The following is a 26,233-nucleotide window of genomic DNA, read 5'->3' on the forward strand; positions in this document are numbered from 1 at the left end:
ATGTAATTACGCTATTGTTTTTATTTATTTATACTTGTGTGATCTGCACTCTTAGGATTACATTTATTTTATTCCAGACACAAGCTTCCCGAATATAACTCCCTGTTTGGCATGAGTCACTTTGCTCTTCTACACAATTATTCTGCTGTTCCAACCCTGAAAACGATAGCGTTTGTTTTATAAATGTGTCGGTGTATAATCGCAGCTCACCTAATGAGTAAATCACTTACATGTCATTAAGTCGGTCCTGTACAGCTTTATCCCATTTATATGTTATATACAAACACACACAGACTGGAGCAATCCAACATTCCAATGGTTTGGTTTCCATAGTGACTGCTACACTATTACCACTTTCCTTCGGAATCAACATGGATGCTAAATGATTTTCAACTTTTAAGCTAAAGTAGCTGAACTGAAAATATAGCTGATTTGGAGAATTTTTCCTGTTATACTATTTAGGTTTTTAACTTGAAAGTCAAACTAAAATCCCGTAAATTCAAATTTTAGTGAATATTCCTGTAAGTATTTTTTTTCCCTTCAGATTGTGGATCTGGCACACGTGCTGTTTAGCTGGCCAACATCAAAGAAAAATAATTAAAACAGGTCCCGTCCAGCTGCTTTAACTAGGCCGTAACCTTTTAACCCCTCATATTCTTCCTTGATGTCTTCTTGGCCTCATTTTGCTCATACATGCACGATTCAGTGTGCTAAGGTTTGGAGATATGTAGGGTTCATATTTAATATCATATAATGTCTCTCCTGAATATTAAGTACTTTTCTGTTGCAGTGGAGCAGTCCCAGTGAGCAGCCTGCAATGTCAGTTATTCTAAGGACGCACTGTAGCGGCAGGAAATTCCGTGATACCCTTTCATGTGTTAAATTTTTCTTCCTCTTGTAGCTCACATTTATTTCTTTATTTCATTTTTTTTTTTTTACTTCCTAATCTTTTAATCATTAGGTCCTTGATCTTTTCTGGAGGCGAGATGGCAAGGTTTCTCCTTCTGACATGAATAATTTTGTCCCCTCAGTGAGTTCAGCTCTTTAAACGAGGAAGACGCGGTCACGAATAACCAGCTGGCGTACGATATCGCTGAGAGGGAATTTGGAATTACTCCCATAACCACAGGAAAGGAGATGGCTTCAACGGAGGAGCCAGACAAGCTCAGCATGGTCCTGTACCTCTCAAAATTCTATGAATTATTCAGGGGGAGCCCGCTGAGACCTGTCGGTAAGTGGCACTTTGTGACAAGGCTTTTTAAATTAATCATGACATAAGGATTAGTCCATAAATCTGCTTCAGAACTGGGGTCTGCCGTCTGCTCTCTGGAACAGAGATTCAGCGGACAACCTCAAAAAGCTCCAAGGTTTATGGATCTACCTGCCTGAGCTCAGGTGAGACAGTCTCTGTAATACAATTTTCCTGTGCTCACTCAGGCCTATAGAAGCTGCACTTATGACTTCCCTAGAGGTTTTTTGACAAAATGGGAAAAAAAAGAGACAGACTATTTGTTGCAAGTAAAAGAAAGTGTAATAACCTCTACACAGCAAGACAATGTGTTTTGCACATTTTATGAAGTCACGGTTTATCTCTTCTCAAATTTGAACAACTGACATTGGGAATTCCAACGCCCAGTCCTGAATGTGGCTCTAAACCGCACATTGTTCTCTCCCACCTCCACCCAGGGAGATAAGAGTAGATTCTCAGAGCTAATCAGTTTCTCCATTTGTAATTATTATGTATTTATATCAAGGAAATGATTCACTAAACAGTGAATTGCAAACAATTTTCAAACCTTTGGCCAAGACAGACTACGACAAAGTTTTGTGTGGTCACGTGTTTAAAAGCGCATTATCCAAACTGCACAGTATAGCATAAAATGAGAGTCTTTGCTGGTGGCTTAAAACAGATTGCAGCTTTGTTCATATATAAATATAATGAAAACACATTATTCATGCATTTCCTCCTTTACTCAAAGTGTTTCTATTCTTGTGATAGCTGCAACTACACAATGCATGGTTGTTGTTGGAGGGTCATATCAATTATATTACCGCATCGGTGGAATGAAATAATTGCAACATTAAATAATCCTTCCTTTTATTTTACTTATTGAATTTATCATTGCAATATATCACATTAAAGGTTAAGGTTTTTGAGACTTCGTTCCACATGATGTTTGGTATAAGACTACTTTCCGAATGTGCACACGTTTATGAACTCTCCATTATCCTGCCGTGCTGTAAAAGTTGAAAAGAGGAAAAGTAATGGTTTTACTCATGGATTTAAAAAAAAAAAACTTTTTAGCACGACTTATGCAGCAGAATTGGACACGTGCCGCTAAAGGGCTAATAAAATGTATGCAATATGTGCACCGTTAGATTGCAAAATGAGGATTAATGTTTTTGCAGACATTTTTTCATGTTTTTTTTTTAATTAAAATACAGCATTTTATCTTCTTAGACACGTCATGTAAGAACAATGGAAAGAATCAAGAAGATTATTTATCAAGACCATCAAATCTGATCTTCAATAATTACCTCAATTTAACTCTACCAAGAAAAAGGATCCCAAAGGTAGGGGGTGCTATACAGACATTCCTGCAGAAGCCAGCGGTATACATCACTTTATATAACCTTGTGACATGTCTGTTTTATTTATCTATATATATATATAATAATAATATTCCAGGCCTTCATAAATAAACAAATTGCAGAAAAGTGGAAGATTGCAAACATTTATGTTCTTTTTAAATAGATTGTATTCTCCAGCATTTCACCAGTTGATAAATCCCTCTAAAACGAGTGTTCCCATGTATTTACCAAGATGTGTAACTTTATGATTCGGTAGTTTAAAGAATTATGTGCCTGCTATGATTTAAAGCGTAAGCTTGCTGAAGTGTTTTATGTGGAAAGAGTGTGTCCTATAATAATTGCAGATTTCAACAGAACTAGTCACATTTAGAGTTAACCCGGGTAAAACTCCCTGGCTGTCAATCAGACAACACGTTCTGTAACTTCCTGGTTTGTTTAGCTCAGTGTAACTTAACTCAAAAGGCAGCAATTGCCCAGAGCACCTGCCTTGCAAAAACTTCTCATTGAGCTATATTGGGAAAGCCACAGAAAGACACTGTGATTGGACAGCCACAGAATGTCTGGGCAGGGTTAGAAGGGGATGGCCTGCAAAGGCTGCAGACAACAATCTGCAGCTTTTACAAGCTGTTTTTAAATATATGCATGTTTTCATTGGGGTAAATCTACTAAACATTGATATCTGTTTATTTATTTTGTATTTAGGCAGTGGGATGTCCCTTTAAGACCACAGTCATATAAACTGTTAATGTAAATAGGTTGATGACCATTTTTGTAGTTTATTTGAAATAGTCTAGTGCGTAAAGTCTCTAGATTAAGTGCATGTGAATATTTTGCTGTCTCCTGGCATCTCACGCAGGGCACCTTGCCCGTGTATAGAGTTTTGTCACTGGCACATTGATATAAATACCTTGCTTTATTATGTTCTTGTTGAAAACATTGAGTTAAAATACAGTTTCTTTTAAGGAAAAGATAAGTTTTCCTTTAGATTTTGTGACTAGAACCTTTCCCCTTCCCGTGATATCATCAATGAAGTATTTCATGTCCCAGGGTCAGACCTATACACTGACTGACATTAATTTAGAAGTTCCTTTTTGAGTGAAATTCCTTCATCAGTATCTGCTCATATAAGTGAGCATTTCACATTATCAAATACTGGATCTTTAAATGATGTATATTGTATATAGTACACGTAGAGTACCATAAGGCAATGATTTGCTTTGTAAACTCACATTGATAAATCCTGACCCTCTGCCAAATTCCCATCTGACCAATCATGAACAGTGACCTATTCCGTGGACACTTTGATCTTACACTATGTGCTATATCACAGGAACTCTATGTAAAAATTGGCCTGTTGAGATATTATGTTTCCTAGTAACATAACACTGCGGTTGTATTTCTGTGTAAGCAGTCCACATGCATTGTGTCAGGTAATTACCGAATCTGATTTCATTTTTATTTCTGAATGTAATTACAAAGGATGCATTATAAGACATATATACAGCCCAGACCTTTTATTCATGATCAAACTGTACGCCGATCGTATTACAATCTGTGCGTTAAACACAACTCCAGATAAATCACACAACACTTATCTCACAAGGCAGATAGTGCATCAGTGCTGATGTCTCTCAGCAGAGTTCGTCATCAAGCAAAATGTAGGACTTGTCTTTCCTTTCAGCAATGTGAGCGCTTGCGGTTTCTGTAGAGTTACTCAACTCTCTTGGCATTTAAGGGGTGAAACCATTCAATCTGTTCATTGTCAAGCCGAGAATTGGAAATGTAAAAATAAAATATGCAGACATTGTAATAATTGTGTCCATGTGTGTGTACAATAACACAGAGAAACCAATTTAAACTCAGGAGACAATGCTGATTAATTATAGGCAGCTCAGACACAATTCATCCAGGGGTTTATTAACTAAATTAGAATTTGCAAAGAGTTGAACAAGGAATTACACACAATAACTCTATTATTTATTCAGCTTGGCTACTTTAGACAAAAATGTGTCATCACTTGAATAATTATCTGCAATTTCCAGTCCAGTTCATAAATCGTCAAGTGTTATCGCAAAATATATTTTAATGTGAAGTTTAAAGGATGGCAGAAGCTATTCTGGAGGGTTTGGTACGAAAGTGTTAAAATACTCACCTCATTGAAAATATTGTAACATTCAATATATCCATTAATCTGAGAAATAGCACAAATATCTTCACTAGGTTTACTTACTAAACAGTTTTTTGGAGGACTTGAGAAGCCTACATGGAACACATTCATCAAAGTACTTGATATTGAACCAAAAATCTCAAATGTATCATCACCCCCACCACCACCAAATGCACAGTTAGGTTTGCAAACACTAGTAACATTATACACTAAACTAGGAAGTCGCATGAATTGACATTACACAGCTTTGGCCAGAGATGGAACTTGTCAATTTGTCTATTTTGTCCTAAAATGTGAAGTTGTTTGGCCAGTGCCTGGCCATTTCCGATCTGCAGCTTTCAATTGGATTTAATTGCAAATAACTGTGGAATGCTGACCGCAACTGTCACATTCCGTCGGGCAGAAGGATATGTCTGTCGTTCTGTAAAAAGTGATTATAACATTTCACAATTTTTTTTCCTGTTGCTGTTTAGGTTGAAACGAAATCGGAAGAAAACGATGTAAATAAGCGGAGAAAGAAAGAGCAGCGCAACTTTGATGAGGTGGGTGCAACAAATCCCGCGTCACTGCAAAGAATAGACGTATTCTCCAGTGTTGTATTAAGAACCCAGATAAGGAGCACAAACTGTTTAACCCCTTAAGGACACATGACATGTGTGACATGTCATGATTCCCTTTTATTCCAGAAGTTTGGTCCTTAAGGGGTTAAACTCTGCAACGCACACACATCAGTAATCGGAGCAATTAAAAGCAGCTGGTGTTTATTCCAAGAAAGCAAACTCCTAACAACTGTTAGGATTGTTAACAGGTTTCTGCAGCTGTTTTTTTTTTTTTTTTTAAGAATTTGAGAATTTTACTGCGTTAATTGCAGGATTGCAGGGGTCTCTGAGTTGCGTCTCCAGGTGCACACCACCACCACCATGGCATGCAACATCTGTAGGATTGTATATAAATGGATGAACTGAACGATGTCATGTTCACGCCAAGCGCAGGTGGGAGGCAAGCACAGGTTGAGACGTGATCTAGAGAAATCTGACATTATTTAGAATTTTATTCAGTGTGGCTGGATTCCTCTACCCTGCAGTCAGTAACCCTAGCCAAGGATATCCTCTTACACAATAATTAGAGAAAGAAGGTAGAGGCATCATCTGATTTGACTGCTGTAGGGTTAAGTAAGCACACGGCCACCATTTCTTGGAAGCCGTTTTCTTTTCAGGAAATGTCTTTCCATTTAATCCTATAACGTGCTACGATGCAGAATGGGAATCTTCTTTAATTATGTCATTGTAAGCAATGTGCAAGGAATCAGCCGATCTGATTACTTACTGTGTTGTTATGTTATTGCTAGTACAAAGTGAAATGTTCTTGAGCCAGAATAGACTGTACTCCCCAAAAAATACTCCGGAGGGGTGACATGCAAATGCCGAACCCTATGCTAACTGGTATTCTGCTATAATTATAGAAGAAACTCCTCCATTAAAGAGGAATAGTCAAGTCTGTATTATTAATATTTACCAATTCCTCGTCCCTGTAAATGCTATTGAAGCTTTACTGATGTGAGGAGTGAAGCAGAGGTAAGTATAAAACACATGTACTTCCGCAGCTCTTTTGGGAGTGGGTGATGTCACCTTCCCACGATGCTATGGCTGCTTTTATGAGCATTGAGGCCTCTATTTAGAAGGCGGCATCCTAATTCCTAAGGCGCATGTGTTGTTATGGTGCTTGGAGTGTGGCCTCGGTGACGTTCAAACTGGCTGAAAATGGTCTAGCTTGTGAGTTTGGATACACAGCTGTCAATACGTCTGTATCAGATTTGTTTATATCTGTGTTAGCGTAACCTTTATTTACTGAATCAACACACTAATGCGTAAATAATAATTGATGTAACTGTAGTTTATACCAATTCATGTGCAAAGTTCCGACTCTCCATGCACCAAACATTCTTATTCAATACATTTAAGGACAGATTAACCAAACTAAAAGTATAGCTGACTCTAGCTATAGTTTGTTTATTTTGACTTTAGATTTGAATTTCACTTTGAAGTCACACTTTAGTAAATAAACCTAATAGTGTTTTTTGTTTTTTTTGTTAAAATGTGCTGCGGATGCTATTCTCACATTTCATGGTTTCTCTTCCAGCCCGCAAGTGTTTCTAATGCAAGTTTGGGAAATAATGAATGTAGTGATACCAAAGAAGTCATCAATCAAAACAAAGTGAAATCAATGGCCAGCCAGCTTCTCGCCAAGTTTGAGGAAAATGCGCCCAATACATCTCTGCGTAGAACGGTAAGTGGCAGATCAGCCCAAATAAATTATCAGATGTACAGATATCTAATGCCCTAATCCACAGAGATTTATTGTGAACGTTCCTGGAGTGAGAAATGTAAATCTGTGTTTTACAAATGATTCAAATGCCAAGCGTTTAATAAATCCATTTATGTCCATTATGGAAGATTGGGATGGAAAATAGTCTTTTTTTTTTTTTTTTTTCATCATCATTGCATTGAGCGATAATTTTATTACTTCCCTCCACTGCACAGTTTTGTCACGTTCCATCCTTTTTGTAACTGTGAGTGATATTATATTGCTTTATGTTCAGAAGATTTCATGGAAACAGGATTTCCTCAATAACTGATGGGAACGTTGGGTAAATCCACCACACAGGAAATCGTAAATGACCTCTTTTGGGCATTAAACTGAAGTCTAAAAAAACTGTTTTTCCATTCTCTGTCCCTGACCTAATAAAGTGGATGCTGTACCACTTTATGTGGGGTAATATCCAGTTTAAACAAGTTACAATAATTCATTCAAAGGGAAAAGTCTCCTACTTAGTAAATCCTATGCCCATGGTCCACCTCTCCAACCAAAGTATGACTTCATCTCAGCTTCTGCCAAATGGGCTCCAAATCTCATGGTAAAATGAAGAGGGTCACGTCATACGATAGTTGTCTGCGAAGATTACGATCATGTGAGTGAGGATAGAATATTCTATTAATGCACTGTAAAATGCACTGTGAAATTCTTAATCACACAATACTATGCCTTTATTATTTAGCTAAGACGTTCAGTTAATTAGTACTTGTGAGGGGGGACCTTGTTATTACAGAATTTTGGGGAGGGGGTTGTTTTTATGTAAGAGCGAGTGATTGTCACAAACTGCAACCAATACCACCTTTTCATCAACGCAAAATGAATGAGAATTAATACTGTTTTTCTTATTGTGTAAAAGAAAAATGAAGCAGAGTTTGAATTTGTACATTCAGAGAAATCCTGAGACAGAAGATGTAACTGTGGAGCAATCCGAACAAACATTCCACTGCTCTCCGTGGTAACTGCTCCACTTTTACAGCTTTGACCGAGAATTGTTTACATGGTTCTGTAGAGTAAAACCAATGACTTAATTTGTTGCATCTTTATTAATTTGAATAACCATTTGTGACTATCCTTAATACAGCTAGCTGCCGCTGTAGAGTAGAACGCGTCTGATCTCGGTCCAGTGTATTTTGTGATGTTTTCCTTTCACTGACAACTAAATCCCTGTTACTGAACAGTTCCCATCCTGTCATCTTCACTAATCTTGTATCTGTATATTCTGCTTTTTTTGTTACTGCTCATTCAATTAAAAGGCTTTAGCTCTATCTGATGTTGATAGCGCCGCGTCGGGGCTGTGCCCCTGTGATACTCCTCCTGTTAACCCTCGCTTTGCTAAACCCGTGGATCCAACTCCCTGCCAACCTCAAGTTGAGCCCAAAAGGCAGGTATGGTGTTCATCAATGAGCGGCACGTGGTGCATCAAATGCATGCAAAATGAAGATATCATAGATTGGATCTTGCACACTTTGAATAATTACATCCCTGAAAAAATACAATATTCACTACCACACATTTTTGGTGATGTGTGTAATGGGTTTTTTTTGTATAGTAAATCTCAGTTTGCCTTTTCTGTTTGGAGATCCTGATAAGGTTTACTTTGTCCAAGGCGGAAGACATTCTGCGCTGTGGGTGGGTTTACAAATATGCACAGTATGTTGGGTAAATCAATGAAAGTGTGTTCACTCTGAACTTATTCAGTCAGTGATCTCAAGACAATCACTAATTGCATTATTTAATAAATCATTGTTGAGGAAAAATTTGCCAGTTTGGAGAACTGAGAATCTTGCTAATATACTTGTCAGTTCGCCACAATTCCCCATTTAGCGAATAAGTCTCACAAGTCTGACCCTTCTGAAAGGTTCTTAAGCTATAATCTTAATAACAGTTTTTTGGGTTTTCTCTGTTGTTTTCAGAGTAAGTAATCCTGAATTTTGGAAAGGATCTTGGCACGCACCTATGCACATACTCACTTCCAAAATCCTGTTGAAGTAAAAGTATCCTCGTTTAGACAATGACTAGAAAGAATTATATTTCACAATGGTGGGGAAACAAGACCTTAAACAGCTCTCCTGGGATGATCACTAACAGCACTGCACGTTGGCCAATTTTGGTTAAATCAATTTAAAAGTTTCTGTGTATCAGAGTGATCTCATTTTCATGGGATAAAATGCATGTCATCCATTCTGCGACAAGAAGCCATTCTTTTCATTTGCAGTTTTTCACGGTTTCAGGTGCTAGTCAGAGCACAGCCACTGTTCAGACCACCCACCCTTCCAAAACCTCGACCTGCTCCCGCGAGCAGAGAGCCAAAGCCTGTAGCAAAAGCAGATGACAACCCGGAGCGTGCAGACGACACAGACTCTCTCATGTCTGCTTGTTCCGCTCTTGCCCTTACTGGTATCCTTCAGCGTCTCCAACACATTGAAGAGAAAGTCCAGCAGGTGAACACTCGTTTTCTGCGTTCTACTTTCTGATTGTGATGTTATTCTGTGCTAATTCACTGCCGCGCACACCACACATCCTACACATTACCTGCAGCAAGAGTTAAAGGGACACCACCAATAATTTGGCTTCTACATGAATCTACTGGCGGTTAGCAGCAAATAATTCTTATTTAACAATGATTACATAAAAAGATACAAAAATTTAAAGAAAAGTTACTTCATTCCACATGCCACCACTTTGTGCCTTTTTCCCAAAGTTATTATTGGCAAATTGTTTCACCACTACCATAATTTAAATATTGGCCCACATTTGGCTCATGTGGCCCAAAATGGCTGCCTACGAAGGCAGAAGAAAAGCAGATTTTAAGCAGATTTTAAACCTTTTGCCCAAATTATTATTATTATTATTATTTTTTCTCTTTGCAAATTCCAAGTTGAGGAACAGAATTTAAATGGCCAGGTGCCAGTGTCCCTTTAACCTTTTAATAGTTGCTTAGACTTTAGAAGTTCTTCACACTCTGTATATTTCTGCACCTGCTTTCTCTATTGTCTTTTTTTCCTTCCATCTCTTTTTTCCTTCTTTCTTCTGAGCAGAAAAGAGCTCAATCTTTATCAAACAGAGAGTTTCATAAAAAGAATATAAAGGAGAAAGCTGCTCACCTGGCGTCGCTGTTCGCTTCCGAGGATTTCCCGCAGGTGAATATTTATTTATCAAGGAGTCTGAAAAGCTTGAATATACTACTGTATATTGATATTTAATAAAAAGCTTGATTACTCGGAAAGCCTGAATAAAATGTTTCTTTGAAATATTAGACTTTTTTGGGCTTAGTTCAGAACCCGCTTAGGATATCCCTTGTTGTAGCACATTTATTTTATTAAAAAAAAACAAAAAAACTTTTAGCTAGGTTTAGTATCTTTTCTAAGTGAGAACATTTTGTAACATTCTAAAATCTATATATAAACGTTTTATTTCCAGAATTCTGTGCTGAACATGTTTTCCCCCCCACCGTCCATGCGCATTGTCACAATTAATAACATTAGTAACATTTTCTTTTCTTTGGTTTTTACTATATATTGGGGCTGATGTGTGTTGTAGTCCTTGCAGCTTAAGCGCAGGACTTCTCTTTTTGTATTTGTATTTACTTTGTATCACACAGCCTGGTTACAATGCTGCTACCCATCCCATGTGTTCCCTATTAAGGGTTAATAAGTAAAGGGGTGTATATAAAAAATACCCCTTTCTGTCTCATTAGAGATATCTTTGCCAGAAGCTCAAGGAAGCAGGCTGAAGGGTCAGTGTTAGGACCCGCTTAGGGGGGGTCTGCCTTGACGTTGGCAGGCGGGCATCCCTCCAATGGCCATTGGAGCAACTAAATGACCTCCATTTGTCTAAATATACATAGGGATTAAGGAAAAAGCGCAAGTAACATTTTCTTTTCTTTGATTTATCTGAATGCGGCAAAACCGCTTTATTATAATGAGGCCCAATTTTACCAGTAGATTTAAAAAAAAATGAAGATGTTGTTATTACAGAATACTGGTGATGAAAGCAACATGGCATTCCTATTTATTTGATTTTTAAATCCATATATTCCATATGAATGTATCCTTCTAACCTGCTTTTTTAACACATCATCATGTTTCCTATATTTCTGCTCTGTATAGAACAAGCTTTCTTCCCCAGGCTTATCTCATTATCCATCTAAAACCCCCAACTTTGATTCCCAAGTTCTTCCTCCATGTCCATCATCTGCTGCTTCCTCTGAATCTCTGTCTAAAAAGGTACTGCTCCTTTAAACAGATTGCTGATTTCATCACTAATTGCACGGCGGGCTCCCTTTAAATCTCACTTTTCATCATTAACCATAGTTTTAAAAGGCTCACTGTCTCGTGGCTTTTTTTTTTTTTTTTTTTATCTGTACAGATATATATTTCTCATTTCTCTATAATTATTTATATAGTGAATAAACTGCATACCTTCATAAAAGTTACAAGGATTCTAGGACATTTAATCAAATCAGAAAACAATTACCTTTTGGAGAGACCCTTCCATTAATCATGTTCAGCTCTGCACCCCTTTTTTTAAGCACTTACTCCCCTTTGTAAACCTTCATTCTAACCAAGGCCACTTCTATGTGTATTTTAACCTTTTAACTGCCAGAGCACACCAATACCTCTCTCTCTCACGGACAATGCGTACAATTATTGGAAGTACTGAGTCTCTGTAAATACAAGACGCAGAGAATCGCTTATTCCTGATATAATTTGCTGTATTTTTGTTACCGTTAATTCCGCTTTTAGAACTGCATCGTGAGAAATACCTGTTATTCCAGCTTGGATACTTGGTTTAAAATATCTAATTTCCTTAATAACTGTCCACAATTTGTCTTGTGGGCTTTTTCTGCATGAAGAATTATGAAGTATCGAAAAGGAATTTGCATTTTTTAGGCCCACGTTTATATAAAAATGGGGAAAAAAAACTAAATTTCTACTAGTTTTGCAATTCTAATATTTTGCACTATTTTGCCAGTTCTCTCCAAATCCCAGATCAGCAGATAACTCTGTCTCTTTAAACATGTCAGAATACAATTTCAATTATATTCACCTATCTCTGTGAACAGATTTTATAGAGCGCACACATAGAATGTAAATTGGACTCTGTGTGAGCTTTGTGTGTTTGTCATTAAGGAGAGAGTTCTAGACAAATCCAATTACTTTGGCTCTCAGTTCTAAAGGCACATGGCGGCATTAGGGCTGCTTTCCACTACTTCCTCCTACACAGTTTCATAAGCGTCTTACAAACCACAAATAAAAAAATACTCGGACTTCACGCCCTTCCGATGTTCTTTTCTTTTCCAAAATAAATATTTGCTCCCGCATTCTAAATGTTCCTTCTATTACTAGGTTTTAACTCTAGCCTCTGTCCCTGTTGACGCTACCAACAAGATTAAGATAGGTTTCCCGGATCCCACGCAGGTATCGGCTCTCTGCATCCTTAAATGTGTTTTGGAGTTCGTTTTGGTTGATGCAACTTTTTATTTTATTCTTAATAAATGGGTCCAAATTTCTAACTGTTTGCTTATGGATTCCATTTGCATGTTTGTTATGGTGTTGTTGGAAATATCTGAATATGCCAAGTTTTTTCAATATTTTTTAACAATCACTAACTCATTTTCTGATGTTTGCCAAGATTTAGAGTGGAGCATTAATTGACGAAGCCTGCTACAGAAAAAAAAAGCATATTTTCATTAACCTTTTTAACAGAGTGTGCAATGCTGTAATGGTGTGTGTTGTTGTTATTGCGACATTCTTTCTTGACTTGTATCAACTCACTGAAGTTGATCATGTGACATGTGAGCTCTGTCCCCAACCTCATTGTGCAGATTGCTTTCTGGAAGAGATTGGCAGGAAATTCCTTTCATCATAGTCAGGTTCTGATAAGACATAATGAACTGGTCTTTATTGCTTTACCACAATACAGTAAGATTAGAGCTTGGTAGATTTATCTAGCAAATAATGAGATATTTAAAAACACATAAATAAACCAAGCCTAATGGATTTGATTACACTGCATTTTGTGAAAAAGGAGTGCTCTTGTGAAACCAAAAAACATCAACACAACCATTTACAGTCCAAAGTTCATATGGCATTTCTAATAATAAACGTGGAGGGACCTTTTTTTTAACGATGTGTCACTGTCATATATTTGCCTTAACCCATTAAACATGTGGATTTAGTTAAAGAGTGAAGTTGCAAACCAGCTGTGGAACCTATAAATAGAAGTTTATTCCATAAACCATCAAGCTTGGAGAATCGACAAAGAAATTACACATTTCAGGCAAATATAGTTAAACTGAAACAATTTTCCAACTTGTTTTTTACCAAAACATTTTTTTTAATTTTGACTTAAAATGTTCGGTTCCTTTGCTAGTTCTTTGTTCTCAGTTTAGTGAATACGCTACAAATAATCCACTAGCTCATGTCAATCAGGATTACACATGTGCCAGGGGCTTGTTTTAACGCAAACACAGTTAGCTTTATGTTGATACTGTATCTTAAAACCGATATCCTCAGTGTAGAAAAAATAATTCCCACAATCCTCTTGAATTTAAAGCGGTGGGAGCGCATCCATGTAAATCTGGAGCTCTGCAGGGCTAATAGGATCTCCCTTGCGGCCTCTCTCCATCTGTGTGACTTCCCGTTGTCATGTTTACCCAGCTACATATTTCATTGTTTAATCAGGAAATTCTTCCTTCCTCTAAGTCTCGGATATTCATCCTAAATACATTGAAGAATTAAAATGTAGTGTTCATTACATGAGACTCAAAAGAACTAGATCAAGGCCCCCAAAGCCTTGTATTCAATACATATCATAATAGTTGGTCATGTGGGATCATCTTATCGTATGATCATCATTGTGTGGTCGAGGATGTCAGATGTGGTGCGTTGGTTTTGGAGAAGCAAAATTATATCTTTGCCAAGATCCAGTAGATATTGAAAGTTGTTCCAGACTTTAATCAGTGCTATTTAAGTTCTATGTTTTGACTTGTATTCTGATTTAAGGTGTCACACAGGGTTTAAACCTCCAGGTTCTGGAATGTCTGAGTTTAAGTTATGTTTCTTTAGTGGTGTCCTTTTAAATAAATGGGATACCCTGTATAATGAATGTTGCTATTTATGGGAACAGTTTGTAAATAATTAGTTGATGATATTGATTAAGTGACCAGAAGATCTGAATTTGATCTCAGGTAATGTTAATTTGGCACAGACATATTGGTTCTTTTCGCATTTCTGTGAAGAGTTTGAGGTGAATATGTGGGAGGATGCCTATGTGGAATAACATTGTAATTTGAATAGGTGAGATTTTCCCCAGATGTTCTTCTGCCTGTCCTCAGGTGGGCCATTGTATTGGTCAGATAAGCTTTATGCCTGAGCTCGAGAACTTCCCTTGGCTTGTTGGTAGGTTGAGCAACAATGTTCTCATAGCTGTATTGTTACGTTGATGTCACATTCCTGTTCTTCTTTCAGTGTGGTTTTCCTCTCCTCACTGGGCTTCTTTAGTTGATATGAGATACAGTTATCCAATGCTGATGTCCTGATGGTGGGTTTGCAGAAGAACATCATCTTGTCTAGTCTAGCACATATTGTAATATTTAAGGAAGTAGTAACCAAGGTTCTAAAGTTTGAGTTTTTTGGCTATGGAGTTTTTACCTTATGGTGCGGTCTTCCTAACCGTGACCTGATGGTTTTTTTTTTTAATGTTTTGCTATCTTCACTAATTCACTTCCTGTATATAATTACTCTCCCTCACTTTCTGTAGTCATCAAGATCACCTTACCTTATAGTTAACTTCTCTCCCTCACCTTCCTCACCACTCTTCCACCCTCGTCTTCCCCAACAGTTGCATTTCCTCCATCACAAAGGAAATGTTTTCCAGTCTAATTGTAAAGCTATTTCTCCCAGTGACCTTTGCAGAGCGTGATGACACTAAACGATGATTAAACATTTGGATTACATGTTACAGATGGGCCCAGAAAATCAATATTCCCATTGGGTAATACGAGGGAGCTGTAGGTGTCTAGATGTAGATTTGTTGCCTAGTTACAGTAACATTGAATCACAGATTCCTGGAATTTTTATAAAGGAATGTTGATCCTATCCAAGTCTCATTTAATTCTTCTTTTCCCATGTAATTGTGTGGATATTACTGTAGGAAGTGACTGGGATTCTTTATAAAATGTTCTCAAAAAGCAATGTTACTCTGTGCAGAATGAGAAGGGGAGGAGGGTACATAGACAATATTAATTTAGCACTTATAAATTTTAACAACATTTTATGTCGGAGTTTGCACTTTCTTGAAAACAATAAATGTTCAGTGATAGTAAAATAGCAAGTTATCTGGCTCCCATTTCTGTGTTTTTTTTCTTCATGTACCATATTCTATTTTGGTTTTCAGTTCTGTGCAGTTACTGTTCTTTGCGTGATTTCAGTATCTTTTTGGTGAATTAAACAAATTGTGCCCTTTGCCTGGGTGCATGTCGTAAGATTGCTGCTACCGATGTCATGTTTCGCACTCCATCTTATGTAGTATAGATTACACCTAACCTATCACCTACTGGGCAGTGCAAGTCCTATCAGTCTGAGCCCCAGTTAGGCCTGTATTACAATCCACAGCTTTGTCTGACATAAAGTGATCTGATACATTTAATCATTGAGGGGAAAATGTTTAACCTTACTTCATATCACAATAATATCCGTTATGTATTTTATATGCATGCGCATATACACTTACACGTATGAATTGCTATTTTCACAGATTTTATATAATTTTTAGCGTGTTGTATATTGCATTTCTGTGCATGACCACACCATGTTATAATGCCTGGGTAACCTGCTCCTTAGAGGTGGATCAAAGTATGAAAGGGTAATTCTGGCTATATGGGGGTGGCACCAAAAGGACCTCAAATGGTAATGCAATATCCCTGAAGTGATGACTCCATTGCTTTCTCATCAGTAGTTATAAATGAGCCAACACGGACAATATATCTTTTTTTATCTTCGCTACTATCTTTCTATAGTACCAGCTTATAAGTAGTTGAACCTCTGTCTACAGACCACCCCTGAGATTGGATTTATTTTACTCAGATATAGAGGACCAGGGTCATATACATCAAGTCATCAGAAATATTTAATAAGCTTCTATTTTCTTAAAATATCTCACTCTTGGAAATAGACTTTGCCTGTGACCGGGCATCCTTACTTCCAGTTACGTAAGGGTTGGTAAGGTTGGTAATTCATGACTATGTTAAAGCTAATTTTAGACTAAACAAATATTTTGTTCTGAAGATACAAACTCAGGTGGTGTTCCCCTAGACCCAACTTGTTGTGTAACGTGGTCACCAACAGTACTTGTTTCCACCTCTAATTTCTTTTTACTGACACTGTCACGGGTAGGTGGCCTTTTCTTCTCCATCTATTGACGGACTGCATCTCCTATACAGCTTCCCTGGCCAGAATTATGCGGAGGTATTGCAGTTTGTCAACAGATGTAGAGCTGTAGGTGGCCTACCCTCTTTTATTGAACTCTTACTTTCCTTCATGATCTGTCTTCTTTCTGGTCAGATGACGGTAGGAAAGGTGTCACATGGGGTAGGTGCTCTGGCCGCAGTACTTGTCAATCTTTACATGAGTGACCACAGACCCAAATCAAAGTCACCGGAGCTGGTAAGATGGAAACAAGAAATATCTTCAGTCGTGCCTTGCTATGACTAACCCAGTAGGACAATTTAGATCCATGTACCATAAATACCACAAAATTGTGGATATGGTAAGCTGTAAACAAGATAGTTCACCTGCACCTCATTATAACTTATTGAGTCTGTTCCATTTATATTGCCTGCAGACAGTATAGGGTCACTGCTATAATAATATACCAAGCGGATTTATAACGCAGATATGGATACAGTTATAATGATATGATAATAGAATTGTGGTGATACCATTACAGTGCCCCCTATACTCCTTAAGTATCCCTGCACTCCCTTGTATATCTGAAGCTGCAGACTGGTGAATATCGATCGTGCGCTTTCCGAACATAAAATAACCATAATCACTTTGTATTTGCTTCAGACGTCCATGGATGATTCTGCATCCTCTCTTCTTTCTGATCCATTTTCTTCCTCTCCTGACTGTATTTCTCCTCCACCAAAGGTATATCCTGTACAAACCACTGAGGGGGTTTACCTAACACTTTTTTGGATGTTTTGGGGTCAATGGTTGCATGAGTGCTCATATTTCTATTCACTTTGCCAATGTGTTTAGGCTTCGCATTGTGATATTTTACTGTATATTTTTCTATATAATTGAAATGTTTGAGTTACCCATCTTCCTTTTGCTTCTGATTGATGTATAGTTTTGTTCTAACATATTCAAAGCTTTGTTTGTTGTAAAGGACGGGTTTAAAAATGGTACTGGTATTATCTTGGAACTCAAGAATATATAAAATGTATGGCTTGTGTCACTGGAGGATAAACTACTTGATGCGTCCTTGCTGCGTTAAATGAGGGAATGACGGTTTATTACAGGGCCTCACGCTGTTTGTACGGAAGCGTCCATTAAACATCTTCTGCCTTGCATGGATATAAAGGAAATAAAAGTGTTTAATTGTTGCACTTTCTTTCTAGGGATCTCTGCGAAAGGAATTCCCTGCAAATATTGGAGGTAGTGACATCTGCTATTTCTGCAAGAAACGGGTGTACGTAGTCGAGCGGCTCAGCGCCGAGGGGCATTTTTTCCACCGAGAGTGTTTCAAGTGTGCCTTCTGTTCCACAAGCCTCCGGCTGGGAAATTATGTGTTTAACATGGAAGAAGGTAGGTGTACAGTTCACCTAACAGAGTTATGGCTACTGTGTACCGTCACAGATGGCCACCATTTAAGGCAGAGTTTCACCCAGTATACCAGTTAACCTGTAGATGAGCGAACAGTCTAGTAAAAGTGTTTTGTTTTAGAATTCATTCAAATTTTTTATATTTTAAAACGTATAAATATGTCCGCGAGCTGATTTTACAATTCAATTATGGGTTGCCACCCTAATGCTATGGGATAGTACTTAGAAAACACATTTTTTTTAATAATTTAACCAATTTTTCTCAATACACCCAAGGAACGACCTGACTGGTTTAAATGACTTAAATTAGAGAGAGAGATATAACAATGGTTAAAATTACATCTTCTAGATCCTTTTACAAACATTGCTACTTTTCTACCCATGTCTCAGTGGGAAGAAGTGGTTCAGTGGAAGGTACTCGTAGAATGGACAATAATGTAGCCTATAACAGATGGACTGCCAGAAGATCCCCATCCATGGTCTAGTTTCTTGCAGCATTCCTGATACTGTTTCTCAGTCCAGTCTTCGGAGGCTCCCAAATAGAAGAGATAATTCACTTGAACGTTCTTAAGTTCTTAAAGGACCACTCTAGTGCCAGGAAAACATACTCGTTTTCCTGGCACTAGAGTGCCCTGAGGGTGCCTCCACCCTCAGGGTCCCCCTCCCGCCCGGCTCTGGAAAGGGGAAAAGGGGTAAAACTTACCTTTTTCCAGCGCTGGGCGGGGAGCTCTCCTCCTCCTCTCCGCCCCGTCGGCTGAATGCGCGCGCGCGGCAAGAGCTGCGCGCGCATTCAGCCGGTCGCATAGGAAAGCATTTACAATGCTTTCCTATGGACGCTTGCGTGCTCTCACTGTGATTTTCACAGTGAGAATCACGCAAGCGCCTCTAGCGGCTGTCATTGAGACAACCACTAGAGGATTAGGGGGAAGGCTTAACCAATTTATAAACATAGCAGTTTCTCTGAAACTGCTATGTTTATAAACAATTGGGTTAACCCTAGCTGGACCTGGCACCCAGACCACTTCATTAAGCTGAAGTGGTCTGGGTGCCTAGAGTGGTCCTTTAAGTATTAAAGGGGAACTGTCATTTCTATGGAATTTACACCACTGAATAAAAACATTGAAAATCATCTATAACTTGTATATATCTTCTTCTATGAGATGCTCTGTTTTCGTTTTTAATTAAATATTTAGCAAGTTACATTATAATCCAATTCAGACAAGGCACAGCCAGGGCACACAGGATAAAGAGCTGTGGATTTCTATATCTGATTTTATTTTTCAGTGTCCCTGTCCCACGTAGTCCTGCAATGTAAATTACTGCTGCTTTTGAGAAACTGCAGTAATTACCTTGCAGGACTAAGACTGCCTCCGGTTGCTGTCAATCAGACAGCCACTAGAGGCACTTCCTGGATGCTAGCAGACTCTAATTCCCCTAAATAACTCTGGACGTCCTCATGCTCTGCATGAAGACATCCAACATCAGTGAATTCCCCATAGGAAAGACCAGGCACCGAAGGACATTGCCGCTGGAATCGGGTAAGTAAATAAAGTTATTTTTTTAACCCTTTAGCTGCCGGGGGGAGGCATAAGGGAGAGTGGGACCAGAAGGCACTGTAGTGTAAGGAATACAACTTTGTATTCCTTATACTGTAGTAGCCATTTACATGTAAGAATAAGTAAAACAAATTAGATGGGCTGAATGTATCTGCCGTCACATTCTATATTTCTAAACAAAATATTATAAATCCTGGAAATTTACATTTGCCATTGAAAGAGGAACTGAGCTTCTGTGAAGATCTGGCTGCAGATCCAGGGAAATAGGACTATATATGCTATAAATGAATCAGGATCAAAGTGGACGCTATAACACATGAGCTTTTTTTTTTTTTTTTTTTTATATAATTTTCCATGTGGTAGAACAGCTAGTCTATGCAGTCTGTGAAATATTTTTTTTCTCTTTACCCTATTTTCCAGATAAATTTTACTGTCAGCCTCACTTTATGCACTCTTTTTCAAACAACAAGACGCGCAAAAGACGACCAGATTCGAGGAGTCAGGTAAGGGCGAAAAACTTTGTACCATGTGTGATTATAACAATGTAAAGTGTAATTATAAAGAGTACTCTATTTGAGCTCAATGGCAGGTCTTGGTGTAGGTGATGCTTTGTTAAGAGATCTTGGTTCCACAGATAGAATAGAATGATACGAGGAGAAAAGCTGGTCAAAGAGCCAAGTGTTTTCTACTGGAACACAATGCTCATATAATTAGTTTGAATAGAAAAGTCTGATTTGCTTTTTCCAAAACAATTGTTGCTGTTTATAAGCGATGCACATTGCTAACCACGGGATAGTCAACATGAATCCTAACATAGAAGAATATTTAATGTTCCGGTCAATTGCTTTTTCAGAATCAATCTATGTTTAACCATTTAATAATAGTTTGTATTCTGTGCAGACAATGCAGGTCGCAGATTTCTTGAGGACTACATGCTCTCTCCCTCCACCCCTTGCTTTTGGTCAAACCACTCAATAACCACTGGATAACTATTTGACCACCATTAGTGGTTATGGTACTTAGACTGCCACTTTGAAGGCAGAAAACAGCGACAAACTGCCACTGAGTTCTCATGATGTATTCCACATCGATCTTGTACAGAAACTTCCTGACTGAGTTGGGCTGAAAGGCAGATATTTAGTGAATTATGTTTGAAGGCCCATACATTGAGGGAGTTGTGTTTAGTGGTCCACATAATGAGAGAGTTGGGTTGAAAGTGTCCACTCATTTTGAGAGTCTGGTTGAAAGGCTCACAAATTAAATTAGAGTGGGTCTTTCAAACCAAGCTCACTCATTGAATCACTCAATCACTCAATCAGTGGGTCTTTCAAACCAAGCTCATCCAATGATTGACGTGATTTAGGCTTGACATTTGCACATTTAATTGTTTTGAGTAGATTGTGGCCATCATAGACTGACGGTGAAAACCACTACTCCATCTTCTGATGAAATACTGGAAAAAGTTTCCTTCAGCAAAGCTGACTTACGTTAAATGTCCACTAATGTGTATGTGGTTTTTTTTTAGGAGGAAAAAACGTGGAAGAGAGAAGCGGCCACGGCTGCCGAGGTCACCACAGACAGCCCGTACAGTGACCATAGCAGTTCAGACGAGAGCTCCCCAGGTATCATGACTTCCTTATTTCGGAAATCTGTAAGATGGCCTCTTGAGGTGACAAGGGATCTCCTGGCCATTCCAAGCCGTCTGTCTAACTGGACGCACGGGGTATTACAAGATGCCCGTCGCCATGTCAGGGACAACGAACAGAGCTATGTCTACACGTATGAGCTTCTGAGCGTGTCTTTGCCCTTCCTCTATATGCTGCTAGAAATGCTTACACATATGTACTACGAGGCTGGACCTTCTCTTCAGTCTATAATCCAGCAGGTGCAAGACACCTTAGGCCCCAAAAATATCTAGAATCCCCAAATTAGCTGTGCCTTCTGCATTATTAACACCTCTGCTGCCTTGAAGGAGAATAATGAAATTTTTACTGTTAACATTTTGCTGGCGTAGGGAAAGGTGCTATATTTTGGAAGTGAAGGAAATATTACAAATTTGCACAAAGCATCTAGTTTACATTTCACATACATTGTGTTATAGTTTTTCGCTGATTTCCAAACAGTTATATAGAACTTTCAGCTTGATTATTATTTTCCTATTTTTTTAAAAAAAATCTATTTTGTATTTTTCTTTCTTTCTTTTTATTTTGAATTCAACCTCAGAATTCCATACTTTGGTAAAAATCCATTAATCTGGCTGCCAAAAGTCAGTAATTTGGGTTGAGGGAAGACATGACTTTCCTTTGCATTTCAATTCTATTGTTTTCTAAATTGCTAAAAATTAATTGAAGGTAATAATTTTCAAAAAGTCAAGCATACTTATTAATTTCTAGGTTGTTCGCTAAACTGGAAATTGTGGAGGATTTACAAAGGAATTGTAAATAAAGTTTATGTAATAAGGCCAAAATAACTGAATTTGAGAAAATTAACAGTTTAGCTAATTTGGTCTAAATTTTGCAATTCCTTGATCATTTATTGCAATGCCCAGTTTGTAAATTAAAACCATATACGGCAATATGTCAGAATATTTCACAAAATCTATTTTAAGAGAAGTCCATTATTTTCAAACATTTTTTCAAGAAGGTATATATAGCGTAAACTGAAGTCTTCTGCAAAGATTTAGGCTATATATATATGCCTAAAACAGCAATTTAAATATTTCAAAATGTTCCTATATGGTAGGATTTTAGAGCAAATCAAATGTATTGCTTTGTTCTTTGTTTTGGATTAAACGGTGCCGTAGAATTTTTGAGGTAAGAGCTAGTGACACGTTAATCACTTTAAATAATAACGATCCATATGTACGGTCCTTAAATTTCAATTTACTTACAAACTGTACCAAATATTTGTCGTGGCATTTCTAAATTTTGGCAGAATCAAAATTTTTAGGGAAAACTTGTTTTATTTCCGACATTCTAATTTAGATTGCTACCAAAGTTAATTTTATATAACTTCTGGACATTGGCCTGTTCTATTTAATTATTATAAAATGAAAAGATGTCACAAGTCCTGCTTATGACGACATCCAGTTATGGCGTAGTATGTTTTTTTTTTTTTTTTATGGACTGTTTCTTGTAGAATTTAATTCCTAAACATTTCACAGTCTCTGACTAATGCACTGGTTAATTGTGCCAGATACTGCTTAATTCAATTACCTGCACATGGTGTTAGAAAGTTACCTTTTTTTAATTGTTTTGATATTGATTCAGCATGTATTACTTGTTTTTGTGACTTTTATAATTTGTATAATTTTCTTGATGATTTTCTCGTTTTATTATTGTTATATTTTTTTTTATTGATGTTGTATCCTGTCTGGTCTCTATTAGAGATTTGGGAATATTTTCCTCTTGTTTTGCACTGGAATAAAAAAAACATACATTTATTAATGATTTCCATATGACGACAATGTAAAAAAAAACAGAGAAATACAAAATCTGTGCATTTTACAGCAAAACTGGAGTGGAATAATCTCAGCTTTATACTTGGAGGGGATGATTCATGTTTGCTGATAACAAGTTACCCTTATGTACCCTAGTTTAGACACTGGGAATCGTATTTGTGTATGTTATACATTCTGGAGAAAATGAACCTTATTCAAAAATTAGTCCAGTTTCAAAAATTCCATCGTATGTTCCCTTTTTCTGGCTTGCACATTTTCCTAAATATTTCAGAAAACCCAAATTGTAGAATTTTTGTTTTCGCTTTCTGGCTCAGAATTCATTTCAAATTTAAAATAATTTCAACATCGGTTGCTATGGTAATAAGGTTCATCTTTTTCCATATTCTAGAATTCAATTTTAATGGAGAATTTACTGAATGGATTTTTCTTATTCTGATCTTTTTTTGCATTGATCCAACTTTCTGTTTTGATTTTTATATCTTTGAAATATTTCCACGTTTCCAACTATTTTCAAAATATTTTATTCTTATTCTTTCTCTCTATCTTTCCTTTGTTGCTTCTAGCGCATTCCAATACTCCAGTGCTCGGCCCTCTTGTTGGCTGAAGCATTGCGTCTGTCAGGTGATTCTTCTGCTTGCGAATTTCAGGAAGTTGTAACTAATATCCGTAATATTGTTTAACTCTGATACCCCATATCTCGCACGCCTAACACGTTTTGTAACGCATCTCTAATGGCTCTGTGTTTTTAACTGTTATGGAGCAATTTGTGTGTGGCCGAATTTATTACTTTTTTTTTTACCATTTACCGGATAATAATATATTTGTTTGACGTTCATAATCCATGTCTGGCTGTGAGTTTTTGCTTGCACTAATTTTGCATCTGAAATTTCAAAAATGTAACAATTTTTTTTTATTGATTTTCTTTAACTTGAGACATTTATTGAAAAATTAAGAGCATTTTCCTACTAACATTTTAAAAGCAATTCAATTAACAGATAAACATAATTTTCAGCAACCGTACTAAAATGGTAACATGATTTATAGCATAGGTATAGGTATACATTGGTAAATTGAAGAAGGAGTTTATTTCTCTTTGGGTCAGGCTCCCCATGCAGGTCAGAGTTAGAAATGTTGGCTAGTAGCCAGAGATTTATAATATTTAGTATGTTTTTCACTTGATTCCATTCTGCTTGGACGGGTACTATATATAGGATAATAATAATAATATTAAACAGTTTGAGCTGCCCTCCAAGACAGGCTGTGTCTGTCCTGGAAACATTATCAAATGCTATAACATCATATTATCTATTTTTTACCCAATTAGGACCTTGATTTAATATTTTTTAATACATTTTCCAAATGATTAAATATTTCTGGATAACATTTTTAAATTATTTAATATTATACATATATTTTTAAAATGTTTATATATTGATATATGTTTTTTTGTGTAGGATGTTTATTTCAAAATTGTAATGTGTTAAAAAATCATTTTAAAAGTGTATCCAAATTTATTAAATCATTTTGAAAGCTTATCTGAAAATATTAAGCTCAAGCACAAGTCCTCGATTTAATACTATTGGACAAGCATTTAAAATGATTTCATATTTTTGGATAAACTTTTACAATATATATTTTTTCCAAAATAATGAAAATATAAAAAATATTATAAATAAAACATATATCAATGTAGAAAAAAAATATTAAGATATTTTTCTAAATATTACTTAATTTTAAAGATTTAGTCAAAAATATTCAATCATTTGAAAAGCATAATATTAAATTGAGTCCTAAATCTCCTAAATCTATCTTCACACAAGTTTAGGCTTATGTACAAAGAGTCATATTGGGTTAAACCTTTAAAAGTGGAGCAATCAGATGGAACATCCCATTGGTTTCCATGGCAAATGCTTTGCTTTAAGAAAATTGCCCTGAATAACTCCTTAAGCCTAACCCTCTAGGAGTCAGTGGAAGCAGCAGTGTTGATCGTGGGTTAATTGGTGGCTGTATTAATGGTGGTTTAATTGGTGGCAGTATTCTTTGCATTTTAATTGGTGCAGGATTCCTTACAGTTACATTTTGGTCTGTGTCCCTTGTGGTTTAATTGGGGGCTGTATTGATTTTTGGCAATGCCTATGGCCATACTCAATTCTTATAATATACAGCAAATTAGACGATTACCTTCAATTAAATTAAATAGCCTGCAGGAAGCAAAGGATAGCTCTTTTCAGCTGAGATAGCAGTGAAAATGTTATTTACACCCAAAACATAAATTAAAAGCAAGAGGAAAAGTCCCATTATAAAACTGATCAGCTGAGATTAAATGGGAGTCCCAGGGTGAGTCACTCAATGCAATGAAGATTCCTGGCCCCTGCTGCTTTGTGAATTATATTCCTTATTTATAATAGTTGATCAATTAATAACTGGACCTGTGCAAAAGTTTGTAATCCACACCTGTAGAAGCTGATCGTCTGAGATTTACCTGGAGAGGTTTATTCATTGACTAAGACTCTACAGATAAATGTGGATTAAAAGGCATTTAATGCGGTCAAAACTAAAATTTGCGCAGGTGTATTAAAGATCACCTTAATGGACCCATAATCACACGAACACATAATAAAAAAATGTCAAAAGCATTATAGCTCAATATTTAACTTCAATCAGTTAAATGGTGCTTCCATCTTGCTTTTCTGACAGACTCCTAAGAAAGCACATTGGCTGACGTGACTGCAATGGTTACAGCACTTGTGACCTGTTAAAATAAATAGATTTTTACAAAAATGTAAGTTTTTGACTAAACACATTCTGTAGGGACGTTCGGTTTGAATGCCCTTTTCTGTCTGTTTTTGACATGCGTAGGCCTGAATTGGATCCCATTAACCTCTCTTACTACTTTCCCCGTGTTTGTTGCTAAAGTCTGCATGTTTCATAACCAAATGTCGCCCTATTTTCTCAAGCCACCTGCCTACATTTCCACCTTTCTTCTCCTTTGCAGACTCTCCCAAGTGGACAATTTTTCCTTCATCTCTCATGTTTTGAGGGCGGTTCTTAATTAGGATCTTAAAATTGCATATTTTGTGAAATGAACTAAATTCTTTTCTTTTTTAATTCTGTATTTCCATCTGATGTTCTGTATCAGACACAACAGTGATTTTTTTTTTTGTTGAATTCAATTGATCTGTAAACGAGAATAAATATAGTAGTTCCTAAATTCTGTGGCTTCCTTTGTTTCCGTTCTTGTTTTTTTTGTGTCT

At 37.0% G+C, this 26,233-nt stretch overlaps 1 protein-coding gene and 1 long non-coding RNA gene across 2 annotated transcripts in view; both read left to right on the top strand.

The window, feature by feature from the left end:
- Positions 1–26,233, top strand: part of MICAL2 (microtubule associated monooxygenase, calponin and LIM domain containing 2) — a 208,706-nt gene that overhangs the window by 115,559 nt on the left and 66,914 nt on the right. Inside the window, exons 13-26 of the mRNA XM_063437516.1 lie at positions 1,032–1,231; positions 2,462–2,574; positions 5,233–5,301; positions 6,899–7,045; positions 8,386–8,517; positions 9,364–9,573; positions 10,171–10,272; positions 11,242–11,358; positions 12,481–12,552; positions 16,699–16,800; positions 17,206–17,286; positions 17,760–17,946; positions 19,940–20,022; positions 21,045–21,404. Of these exons, the coding sequence (XP_063293586.1) occupies positions 1,032–1,231; positions 2,462–2,574; positions 5,233–5,301; positions 6,899–7,045; positions 8,386–8,517; positions 9,364–9,573; positions 10,171–10,272; positions 11,242–11,358; positions 12,481–12,552; positions 16,699–16,800; positions 17,206–17,286; positions 17,760–17,946; positions 19,940–20,022; positions 21,045–21,404 (1,975 nt within the window). The remainder of the gene's footprint in view (positions 1–1,031; positions 1,232–2,461; positions 2,575–5,232; positions 5,302–6,898; positions 7,046–8,385; positions 8,518–9,363; positions 9,574–10,170; positions 10,273–11,241; positions 11,359–12,480; positions 12,553–16,698; positions 16,801–17,205; positions 17,287–17,759; positions 17,947–19,939; positions 20,023–21,044; positions 21,405–26,233) is intronic.
- LOC134578874 (uncharacterized) lies at positions 21,148–26,190 on the top strand. The gene is made up of 2 exons (XR_010086141.1): positions 21,148–23,600; positions 25,975–26,190. It is a non-coding gene; the product is annotated as an uncharacterized LOC134578874 (long non-coding RNA).

This window comes from Pelobates fuscus, chromosome 12 (assembly GCF_036172605.1).
Source record: "Pelobates fuscus isolate aPelFus1 chromosome 12, aPelFus1.pri, whole genome shotgun sequence".
Lineage (NCBI taxonomy): Eukaryota > Metazoa > Chordata > Amphibia > Anura > Pelobatidae > Pelobates > Pelobates fuscus.